Source organism: Monodelphis domestica, chromosome 1, assembly GCF_027887165.1.
Source record: "Monodelphis domestica isolate mMonDom1 chromosome 1, mMonDom1.pri, whole genome shotgun sequence".
Lineage (NCBI taxonomy): Eukaryota > Metazoa > Chordata > Mammalia > Didelphimorphia > Didelphidae > Monodelphis > Monodelphis domestica.
In genome coordinates, this window is record NC_077227.1 from 317,579,372 (window position 1) to 317,592,225 (window position 12,854).

The window sequence follows — 12,854 nt, forward strand, 5'->3', positions numbered from 1 at the left end:
TTTACATATGAAGAGATTGATACCTAGATAAACTATGTGACTTGTCTGGAACCACATGATAAAGAATCAAAAAAGCCAGAACTTGAATTTAGATCCTCTGACTCCAAATCCAGAATTTTCTTTTTTAATCTTGTGATTCTGTCCTTCCAAGCATCCATCCATCCAAGCATCAGTGAGTCTATAGTTCGCTACAGCAGCCCTTGCCCACCCTAATCTCTCCCACACACTCCCAACGTGGCTCAAATCTGCATGAGACTGCAGACTTACCTTCCCAATGCCTGGGTTCTCTTTGGCCTTGGCCACCGATCTCAGTAGGCAGGGGGGCGCCGGCGGAGGGCAAAGCTGCAGCACACCGCTAAAGTTTGTCCCATAAATGGAAAAGTCGTGTGCGGGGGTCAAGGGTGGGTGCGGCTTCTTCTTCTTAGAGGCCAGGTTGAGCTTCTGGGCTGCTCTGTGAGGAGAAACAGGAAAGGGAAGGAGGGAGAGAGAGAGAGAGAGAGAGAGAGAGAGAGAGAGAGAGAGAGAGAGAGAGAGAGAGAGAGAGAGAGAGAGAGAGAGAGAGAGAGAGAGAGAGAGAGAGAGAGAGAGAGAGAGAGAGAGAGAGAGAGAGAGAGAGAGAGAGAGAGAGAGAGAGAGAACCAGGTTACGTTACATTCCATCCCATTCCTGCAATCGAGACAGGCAAAACAGATGTGCGCTGTCCCTACTGCCTGCTTAGCAAATCAAGTCATTCCATTCTAATCAGATTTCATAAGGACACACCATCAGGAGACTAATAGAGGAAAATATGGACAGAAATATGGCTGGCAAGATAGTCTCTTAATTTCTCTCCCAGCAGAGTTTCAATTATACGGTAACTTTTTTTTCCTAGCCACTTGGCAGTTGAGTTGAAGGCTGCGGAAATCTCATTGACATCATCAATTACTGAAATCAGTCCCTTGTCACTTGGCTGGACCAGATGGGTTTTCCTGGTACTAGTGTTTGGGAAAGTGATATCCTGGGATCTAACAAGTTACTCTGCAAGAGGAGGCATTTCTTTACATTGCAAAATAGCCCCAGCTGTTTTTAGTGAATTAACTTAAAATAAACTTGGCTCCTCACTGCCCAGAAGGTAAAAAGCCAAGCCCTTGGATTGGCACTCAAGACCCTCCACTGGCTGGTCCCAGCCTTGGTTTTGAGGATTGCCTTGCCTCCTACACTCTGCATCCCAACCTAACTAAATTATTACTAAGTGTTCCCTGATCTCATCTTTCCTTCTCCTGCCCATGCCTTCCATGGGGACTAAGTCTTATATAAACTTCCTATCTCTGTGCCTTCTATGTAGCATGTGCTTAATGCATTTTTCTGAATGAATAAATGAATATTGGGAGGAAAGCCTTTGGATCAATTCTAGTTATCTGAGGCTTGCAACCTAAAAGGCAGTTCTGGCAGATTCTTGTGTGACAGAATAGAACTTTGAGTCAAAAAAGCATCCCAGAAAAAGTAAAGAAAGAATGAACACACCTGCTACTCTTACATTTAAAGGTGCCCCCTCTAACCTAATTTCCAGATAAAATTAGTTCAACTGATGAAAACTCAGCTGTATCCCAAACACGTTTTGGAATGCCAATGAGAACCAAGAAGAAAGCAAGAGAGCTGGGAGCAGAGAAGGCAGGTGGTCCCAACTACCTGGCCTAAAGCTCATACGTGCTACATACAAGGGAGAAGGGGCCCTAAGGCTTCTCTCAGAGATCATTTACTTTCATTTTACCCATAATTCTTCCTGAACTGGACTCCTTGAGTTCCTAAGACCACAGCAAATTAGAAACAGCTGCTTAGAAAATCACAGGATTAAGAGTAAAAAAGAAGCCTTGCAGATTAGTTAGTTCCTCAGGAGGATTTAGAGAAAATCTGATGTGCCCAAGTGTCACTGAGGTACTAAGCAACCAAGGCAGGATTCAGACCCAATCTTGTGATTCCAAATTCATCATTAAACCACCATTAAAACAGGCAAGAGTAGTGGGGGTAGGGTCAGCCTGACACTAAAGAAAGAGACAAAAGAACTATAAATAGCAGACACAAGAATGCAAAAGGCCTAGCCATCTGGAGACATTTAGTGTCCAGGGAAACAGTCCCACAAGCTCCAAGAGGCCCACAGGGGTATCTCTGTGTTATAGTAACTGGTGTTTCTATTAATGACTCTGACGAGTCACCCAGCAAAAAAGAATGTTCCTATAGAATATCAAGGGATCATAGGATTTAAAACAGAAATAGAGACTTTGGAATTGTAGAATATCAAAACTGGAAGAAATTTCTAAGATCAGCTAGTCCAGTGGTTATCAATTTCTCAGAGGGAGAGGGGACAGGAGGGGTTCACAGCACAGTACTGATTTTTGCTGCAAAGAATATTTTTTTAAACTTTTCCTTCCATCTTAGAATCAATACTGGGCAAAAAGGGGTTAAGTGATTTGCCCAGGGACACACAGGTAGGATGTGTCTGAGACCAGATTGGAACCCAGGAATTATTATCTCTAAGCCATCTAGCTGCCTCCTGCTGCAAAGAATTAAGCTTTACTGACCACGTTATTGTCTTTCATGTGTTTCAATCATGGCCAACCTTTTGTGACCCCATTTGGAGTTTCCTTGGCCAAGATCCTAGACTGGTTTACAATTTCCTTCTCCAGCTCATTTGATAGATGAGGAAACTGAGGCAAACAAGGTCAAGTGACTTGCCCAGGATCACACAGCTAGTAAGTGTCTACGGTTGAATTTGAACTTAGAACTTCCCACTTCAGACCTAGCACTCTATCTACTGTACTATCTAGCTACCTATATAGACTATATACATTGGTAAAATTATGGGGGGGTTGTATGCTAGTTCAGTACAAACCAGGTCACACTTGGAGAAATTAACTGCTATAAAGCATCCTTTGAGAACCATGAATTGAATCCTTACATTCATTTTACAGGTGGGGAAATTGAGGCCCAGGTGACATGTTCAAAGTCCTATAGGTAAAAATTAGAGAGCCAGCTCTCAGATCCAGGTCTTCTGAATCCAAATCTGGAGTTCTTCCTGCCATACTGCACTGAATCGACCATATATCACTTTCTACTTTTCAGTGTATATTCACATACATTATCTTGAATCTTTAAAATAACAACAAAAATTATAATATAAAAGACTAATAACAGGATGTCATCTTGTCTCCAGATTATTTCTACCTGAATCCCATTGAATAAAAGATAAGAACAAGATGATGATGAAGAATGATGATGATGGGAGAGCCCATGAAATGATTACAGTCCATGTATGGGTAGCATCCTCCACAGGAACTCATTGGTATTGTTTTTCAGCTGTTTCAGTTGTGTTTGACTCTTTGGGGTTTTCTTGGCAAAAATACTGGAATGGTTTTCCAGCTAATTTTACAGCTAAGAAAATGGAGGCAAATCACAGCTACCAGAAATTACCGAAAGTTTATCCTTAAGTGTTCCAGATTTAGTGATGGATTAGGCAAAGAAGCATCAACCAAATATCTAGCAAGACCTGATACACCCGATGCCTGATTTTACATAGAGACAGTCAGTAAATAACTTACTACAAATATAGGCCTCAAAGCATCCTGGAGAACTCAACCAATAAATTGTGCTTATGATCTCCAAGATACATGGAACAAAAAGCATTTAAGATCTAGACATAGCAGAAGACATCAAAATCAGGTGCATTAAGTACATATTATTTCTGTTTGTCCTGTCTGCCTTGGATGTTGTATGAATGCTTTCAATGAGCCTAGAGAGGATGATACCACTACTTTTACTCAATTATGAGAGGAAGCTATTTTATCCTATTTTATATTTAAATTTAAATTTTATTTACAAATTCATTCATATATTTATATATTTATTATATAAAATATTTATTTATTTTATAAATTAAATATAAATTAAATTTATATTTTATCATATCAAAGGAGCAACTAGGAGACACAGTATCAGGATCTGATTCCAGTTCAAATCTGACCTCAGACACTTGCTGGCTATGGGACCCTAGATAAGTCACTTAACCCTGTTGGCCTCAGTTTCCTCATCTGCCAAATGAGTTGAAGAACGAAATAGCAAACCACACTGGTATCTTTGCCAAGAAAACCCCAAATGGGGTCATGAAGAGTTAGACAAGACTGAAATGAATAACTAAACAACAATGATCACTAGAGTATTAAATAGAAAAGAATAATAGGATAGAGATTTATCCTAAAACCATTTCTATCTGAACACCATTAATGAATGAATAAAGAGATGAGAAGGAGGAAACGGAGGAGGACAGACTATGTGAAGCAAGCAATAGAGAATGGCCTCAAAGTCAGGAAGAGCTCAATTCCAGGGCCACCTCTCACAGATTTCTGATTGTTAAGCCCCACATTCCCACCCTGGCAAATCTAAGGGTCTAGGGCAAAATTGTAAGATTAAGAGTTGCAGATCTGCATCGCTAGAGACAATTGACCCTCCCTAAGTTGTTTACACAAAGGAAACCATGGTCTGTGCAAAATTATTGTTGTTCTTATATTATTATGAAAAATCTTAAAATGTTATATAAAACTGATTAAAGAAGATCAAACAAATGTATAGGTTAGGAGGAGAGAGTATCCACATTTTAGCAGCAGATATATATGGTTTGTTTTTAAAAGATTCTCATTCTAGACAGTTAAAAAAAATTTTTAAGTTCTAGTGCATTAAAGGGACTGGATCCCCAAAATCTGGGTCTCCATTATGATTCATCTCCTGGAACAGCTAGGTGGCTCAGTGGATAAAGAGCCAGGTCTAGAGACAAGAAGTACTAGATTCAACTCTGACCTCAGATAAGTTCTAGCCGTGTGATCCTGGGCAAGTCACTTAACCCCAATTGCCTACCCCTTACCACTCTTCTGCCTTAGAACCAAGATTTAGTATCTATTCTAAGACAGAAGGTATTTAAAATATATTTTATTTATAAATTTATTCATATATTTATATACTTATTATATAAAATATTTATTTATTTTATAAATTAAATATAAATTAAATTTATATTTTATCATATAATGATCAAAGGAGCAACTAGGAAAGTTTAAAAAGAAAAAAAAAGATTCATCTCCTAATAATTTCCATTAAGGGAAGGACTACATCTTGCAACTAATCTCCCTGAGACTCAGTTTCCCCATCTGTTAAAGGCCGGAGTTGGACTAGATGTCCTCTGAGGTCTCATCCACTCTTAATCTATGATCCTATGAGGTCTATCTGCTATGTCACACAATCTCTCTTTAAAGTAGTACATAAATATAGGCAATAATTCAAATTCAATGTTCCAGAGCTCTTTCTAGGTAAGGCATTCTATGCTATTATCCTACATTCTTAAGTTTCTTCCAGTTCTAACCCTCTATGTTCTAGGTTCTATATTCCCCTCCAGCTGTCATGTTCTAAGTAGGATTCATTCTCTACTTGAGGTCAGAAAAGGGCAGAGTTTTCTTTCTAGGATGCCCTGATGGACTCTTCGGATCGCTACCAGTCTGCCAAATGGCTCTATGATCTCTTATTTTACTTCCCATTTTCCCTGATGTCTACTCATCATCAGACCTCTCAGTTCTAAAGGACTTGCTCCCTCTTTCTCTCTTCCCAAAGACTGTTATTTATTTAGTCTGCCAAACGAAACCCTTGGAGTGGAACCACACCTTGGACTCTCGGGCCGTGAGCCCCATCTCCCCTTCCAATTAAACCTTCCGCAGAACAGCTCTATATTATCTGCCTCCCTTGCTGTGAGATCTACCGCCTGCATTTTGCTTAACTCCTTTTCTCTTTAATAGGAGTTGTCTTTTAAGATACTCCAGGGACATCCTTCCTCATAGCGAGGTGTCATAGCAGAAAATAAAAGTAATCTACGACACATTTAGGGGCACTCAAATATAACGGCGACAAGGGACGGGCCCTAACCCGCTCCTCTGAACAATCCACAGATTACAGAGGCTTCACAGGGCTGCCCAGCAGGCCTAACAGAAGTTCAATTACCCTGTGCATAAGACCAAGAGATGGGGCTTTCCTAGTGCTGGATCTAAAGACACAAACAAATATCCATCCCTGAAAAATGGCCTGGGGCGGGGGGATGGGAAAAAGGAAGATGGGAAGACTTGTCATAGCTGTAAACATTCTAAATGGTGACACTGTTAGAAGAATGGAATAACACCTTATGGGATCACAAGAAATCACTGAAGCATAGACTTTTTGCTGGAAGAGATTAAAGGAGACACATATTCCCCAAACCCTTCCTTTTACATATGAGGAAACCAAATTCCCAGAGAGGTAAAATTATTTTTTCAGTGTCATATAAGTAGCAGAAACACACACACAGACATGTACTCACACATAAATACATATTTGTATGTATACAAATATATATGTGTAAAATGGAGATTTGAACCCTAGACTTCAATCCCCAGAAGTCATTGGTACTTCCCAGAATTCCCTATAATCTCACCTGAGTCCTCACCTGAGTGTGAGAACACAATTTAGTATTTAAAGGGCTCTGCCTCCCAAGCACTCTCTTCTTCTGCTTCTAAGCACACACGTCTCTCTACTCGGCATGCAAGATGTAGGAAGTGAATTGTGAATGGGCTAATCAGCCCTAGGCACGTGCTCTTCTTATTTTGTATTTTCTTATTTCCTTGATTTCTAATAATCCTTAATAAACCTCATAAAATATAATATTTTATCAGTAGAAACTAATTTAACTTTTACATATGATGGAGGGACAGATGGGCAGATGTAGGGAGGGATGGATGAACAAATAGTACAAACAACATCTGGATCAAGTACTCTTTCCCTCCCAGGGCCTCCATGCCATTGACAAGGAGCAATTCATGTTTAAATAGCACTAGAAGGTTTGCAAGATATTTAATAGACATCATCCCATTGACCCATCATACCAAGCTACCTATAAAATCAAGTGTTTTCCAGTCTGGAAATAACCCAGATTGAAATCCAGGCCTGCTACCTCTTTGGCTATGGAAAAATGACTTACTCTCCCTTGACATCAATTAAAATATCATCTATATAAATATATTATCTATATAAATATCTGTATAAAATCTATAAAAATATCATATTGGGCTCGATGAATTCTAAAGTTCCATCTGGTTCTAGAACACAGGGTCATAGTTCTAAGACTAGAAGGGATTTCAGATATCATCTAGGCCAACTCCCTCATTTTACTGATGAAGAGACTTAAACCTAAAAGGTTTAAATAACTTGTCCTGTGTCATACAGGTGGTATTCGAACCCAAGTTCTCTGACTGCAGAGCCAGTGAATTTTCCAATTAAACTAAATTGTTTCCTTAAAATATGAAGCCAAACTTCTTCCCACCCTTTGAGGTCCAACCTCAAAGGTGCCACTGTACTACAGAAAGTCTGGACTTGTGTAATAGGACTAGCATTGCCACAGCACAAGTTCCCTCTTTCTACCCTTAACTTGGGAAAGCTTAACTTAAAAAAAAAAAAAGATCTGATCCACCTATTTATTTGTCCCCAGGTTCCCTGAAGCAAAGGCAGCAAGGTGTTATTGTGGATAAAGTGCTAGGCCTAGAGTCAGAGACTCATCTTCCTGAGTTCAAATCTTATCTCAGATACTTACTAGCTGTGTAACACCTGTAAAAATGGAGACTTGAATCCAGGACTCCATTCCCCAGAAGTCTTTGCTCACTTCCCAAAATGCCTTGTAACCTCACCTGGGCCAAGAGCAAGATGGAGTACTTAACCTGGTTGTAAAGGCTATGTGCTCTCTTCTCTTCCTGTCTCCACTGGCAAGCAGATGCCTCTCTCATGATGTGAGTGAAATTGAATTGGGCCTCTCGGCCCACCTAGCACATGCCTTTCTTACTTGTATTTTCTTCAATCCTCAACCTTTAATAAAACTCTAAAAAAATAATACTCCTTGCAGAGAGAAACTAATTTCTACCTGCCTCAGTTTCCCTCAAATTTTAATCTATACACACCAGAAAAGCTATTTAATCTCTGCCTCAGTTTTCTCATCAGCAAAATAGGGATAATAACAGCACCTACTTCCCAGACTTATTGTAAGGGTCAAATGAAATATTTGTAAAGTGCTTTGCAAACTTTAAAGCGTTATGTAAATATTATTATTATGATTAATGGGAATTCTTCAATAATAGCCCTGGCCAGTTCATCCAGTCTCCACTTGAAGACCTCCAATGATGAGGAATTCACTTCTTTCCAAAGCAGTCTATTCCCTTTGGGGCAGTTCTTACTGATGGGAAGTTGTTATTTTTCCTTATATTGAACCAAAATGTGCCTCTCAAAAATCTTCCACTAATTAACTGTTTAGACTCAAGCAAAATATGCTTAATCCTTCTTCCACATGATAGTCCTTCAATGAGTGGTAGCATGGTATAATTTAATAATAGTATTAATAATAGCTAGCATTTGTATCACACCTACTATGTGCCAGGCACTATGCTAAGTACTTTACAATTATTACTCATTTGATCTTCCCAACAACCCTGGGAAGAAGCAATCCCCCCAGCTTAGCCTGTGTAAGTTGAAAAACTGAGTTTGTATCTTGCCTCAGTCCCTTGGTAACTGGGTAAGTAACTTAACCTCTCCCACCTCCATTTCCTCTCTATAAAATGAAGAGGCTGGTCTCAACAGCCTCTAAGGTTCCTTCCTTTCTGAAACCTAGTTGACCAGTTGAAGACAGTGATCATATTTCCCTATCTTCTCTTCTCCAAGCCAAATAGTCCCATTTACTTCATCTGATATTTTTATGGCATCCTCTTCAGTCATCTCATCATCCTAGTTGCCTTGCTCTGGAATCCCTTGAGTAAAAACCATGTCCCTGCTACAGAGTGGCACCCAGAATGAAATACATGTATTTCCATGTATCGTACAACCAGGACAGGACACAGGGATATTAAAGCCCATTTTTTTCTGAACTCTTGTTCCTCCCTTCTGGGCCCTAGACAGCATTTGTTCTTTTCTGGCTTTATCTTGAGGTTGTAGGCCATTAAAACATCCAGATAGTTTTTCACACAAAGGGAATGACCTTTGCCCTTGAAACAGCAAGACCAGATTGACTTACTGGAAGTAGATAGCCAACACAATTAAGGAGATAGTATGCTAAGATGGGGGCAGTTCTGAGGTGCAGTGGCTAGGGCACTGGACTTGAAATCAGGAAGACTCATATGAGCTCAAATCTGGCCTCACAGAACTGCTCACTATGTGACCCTGAGCAAGTAATTCACTTAACCCCGTTTGCCTCAGTGTTTCATCTGTAAAATGAGGGAGAGAAGGAAATGACAAACCACTCCAGTATTTCTGCCAACAAAAAAACTCAAAATGGAGTCAAGAAGACTCTGAAATGACTCAACAGCAAAAGGGAAAAAAAAAACATCAAGCTAAAGATTACTTTATCTTGAACCACTGTCAGTAATATCAGAAAGATTGTGGAGAATGGGAGAGATACCACAAGGCTAGAGAAGGGCAAATGTTGTCTTGATTTTCAAAAAAAGGAAGAGAAAAGAGTTGGTAACCTATAGGTCAATTAACTTGATTTCAGTTCCTGGGAAATTTTTAGAAAGGATCGTTAAAGAAATGGCTGATAAACATCTAGAAAGGAAAGCAATGATCACAAAAAGCCAGCTTCATCAAGAATAGGCCATGCCCAGCTAACCTCATTTCCTTTCTGCACAGGGTTACTACACTGATTGATTAAGGGAATGCTATGGATATGGTTTACCTAGATTTAGCAAAGCTTTTGATAAAGTATCCTCTATTATTCTTTTTTTAAACTCTCTTCCTTTCTGTCTTAATAACAACTCTTAAGCAGAAGGGCAAGGGCTAGGCAAATGGGGTTAAGAGATTTATCCTGGGTCACATAGCTAGAAATTTGCAGATTTGCACCCAGGTCCTCTCCATTCCAGGCCTGGCTCTCCATTCACTGTGCCACCTTGCTCTCCCTTTCTTGCTCTATTCTTGTGGAGAAGATAGGGAAAAGAAGACTAAATGAGAATACAATTAAATGGATTCAGAATTAGTTGGATGGCTAGCCTCAAAGAATGGTGGTTAATGGTTCCCTATTAATGTCGCAGGAGGTCTCTAGTAGAGTGACTCAGGGATCTTCTCAGGGCCTCAGACTGTTTAGCATTTTTATCAATAACTAGAGATAAAGGCATGGATGGCACGCTTGTCAAATTAACCCCGAAAAGCAAACAAACTGGGTGAGAATCCCTAGGGATAACGTAGAATCTTGCTTGAGTACAAAAAAATCAACTTCCCAAGCAGAAGATAAGGAAGGCATGATTAGACACCAATTGGACTGAGAAAGATGTGGGAGTTTTAATGGAGAGCAAGTTCAGTATGAGTCAGCAATATTCAAAAAGCTAATTTACTCTTAGACTGCATTGGGAGAAAAATAAGGAGATGGTGGTAACCCTCTGCTCAGCCCTGATCCATTTTCATCTGGAGAACTATGTTAAATTCTGGGGGCATGGTTCAAAGGAATCATCCGATTCAGGGTTTAGCTATGAAGATCCCCAAAAGGATCTCCTTTCCTCTTTGCAGCTCCCCCCTTCAAGCCTACAGTTAATGGAGTGAGCCTCAAACAGAAGAGGAAATGGGAAAATTCCAAACACAGAGAACCCTTTCCTAAAGACCAGGCAACACCTGGTATTTTAAGAAGCCACAGAAACCTGAGGCCTCAGGCCCTTCCATACTCCCATGCCATGTATCTTCCTTGACAGGAGCCAGCCCTCCCCCCAAAATCAGGCGTCTGCCCTGTGGCTTAGACTTGGCTTCTGCTACCCTAGAAACATAGCTCCCTGTCCACCCCCCAAGCACTGATGGATTTTTCCAGCACCAACAGAGTCCACTTGGAAGAGAGGGGAGAAAGTTATCTCTTGAAGCTTTCTCTCTCCCCCTTAGAAACTGCCTGGCCACTTCCTTCTGTCCATCTCCTCCTCCCCCAGATTAATCACTGGTGTCAACGTCTCTCTTCATAATCAGGGAAGGGGCCCCTGGGTTTGTTTACAGAAGGAAAGGGGCCTCCCAGCACTGAAACTGCTTGTCTGTCGTCTGTCCATCAGAGGATCTGGCCAGTTGGTTCAACTCAGGCCTCCCCTGGCTAGCAAGAGTCCCCCAAGGCGCCAGCCTGGGGCCTCCCCCATGAGCCAGGCTGAGGGGGAAATCTGAAACAATAACATGTAGGCTGTCCCTTACAGACCCCAGGCCCTGGAGGGAAACAGTCAGCCCAGAGCAAGGACCAGGCCTGCTAGGCCCTTCAGAGGAGTCCTCCTCTAGGAACCTGAAGCCACAAAACTAAAGCATCTCAAAACCACAGTTGTAAGGGACCTCTGAGGGCCTAGTTCGACTTGTCACTGAATAGCAATCCTCTAACAGAAAGAACGGAGAAGCTAGACCCAGGGAAGTGACTTGCTGAAGGCCAGAGAAAGAGTTGATAGGAGAAATGAAATCAGAATCTAAGTGTGTCACAGACCCATCTACCTCTAAGAGATATACTTCAAAAAAAAGATAACTGAGCAGGCATCTCAGTGGGTAGAGAGACAGGCCAGAAGATGGGGAGTCCTAGGTTCAAATATGACTTCAGACTCTTCCTAGCTGGATGACCCTGGTCAAGTCATTTGAGAGACAGAGACAGAGACAGAGAGACAGAGAGAAAGACAGAGACAGAGAGACAGAGACAGAGAGAAAGACAGAGACAGAGAGACAGAGACAGAGACAGAGAGGGAGGGAGAGGAAGAGAAAAGAACTGTTTGAATGTGACTTTGGAAAAGACTCCCTTTCTGGGTCTTAGTTTCCAGATCTATAAAATAAGGGAATTAGACTAGAATGATGGTTATCAAGATGTGATCTGCAGGCCACCTGGGCTAAGACACTTTCATGGGGTTGTTGAGGTCAAAACAATTATCATGATATTATTTTTGTTCAGTCGTTTTCATTCATGACCCATTCTTTCTGACCCCATTTGGGTTTGGTTTTGTTTTTTTTTTTTTTTGTAAAGTTACTGGAGTGGTTTGCCATTTCCTTCACTAACTCATTTTACAGATGAGGAAATTGAGGCCAACAGTTACGTGACTTGTCCAGGGTCTGAGGCAAGATTTAAACTTAGGAAAATGAGTCTTCCTGACTCCAGGCTCCAGCACTCCATCCACTGGGCCACCTAGCTCCCCCTGGCATAATAATACTAAGATGCAATTTACCTATTAAAATTGTCCTTGCTTTTCTAACTACATGTTATTTCAAATTTCTCCTGTATATTTCCTATTTATACGTAGCTGTTCACCACCATGTCACTTCCCTCATTAGAATGTGAGCTCTTTGAGAGCCAAGATTTGTCTTTTACTGTTCTCAGTATCCTCATTGGTTAGCACAGGGTCTGGCACAAAGTATATACTCAATAAGTTTACTGAATGACTGACTACCTGTATGAAGCCAGATTTTGTTCACATACTTCAAATAAAACAACATATCACAACAGATTGACTGCAGAAACATATTAGAATCCAACTGTCTTCTCTTAAGCCAAACATTAAAAGATTTGCAAAAATATGCCACTTTTATCACTAAATATTTTTTGTTTTAGAAGTTGTTTTTCATAAAAACTTGTTATTTATGTAATAGGCTTATTATTATTTTAAGCAAATAAATACATATTTATCTGTTTTGATTTCTTTTGTGGTAATTGTCAATAGACAACTCAAAAACAAAACTTTGGAGGGTCCTCAAATAATTTTAAGAGGGGGTTCTGAAATCAAAGAGTTTTGAAAACCCCCAAACTAGACCTCCTATAAGCTTCATTCCAGCTCAGAATCTATATGGCA

At 40.4% G+C, this 12,854-nt stretch overlaps 1 protein-coding gene across 2 annotated transcripts in view; it reads right to left on the minus strand.

Moving 5' to 3' along the window:
- KIF26A (kinesin family member 26A) overlaps positions 1-12,854 on the minus strand; it is a 173,506-nt gene that overhangs the window by 51,411 nt on the left and 109,241 nt on the right. For both annotated transcript variants that reach the window (XM_056811181.1, XM_056811182.1), the window contains exon 5: positions 268-451. In XM_056811181.1, coding sequence (XP_056667159.1) covers positions 268-451 — 184 coding nt within the window. The remainder of the gene's footprint in view (positions 1-267; positions 452-12,854) is intronic.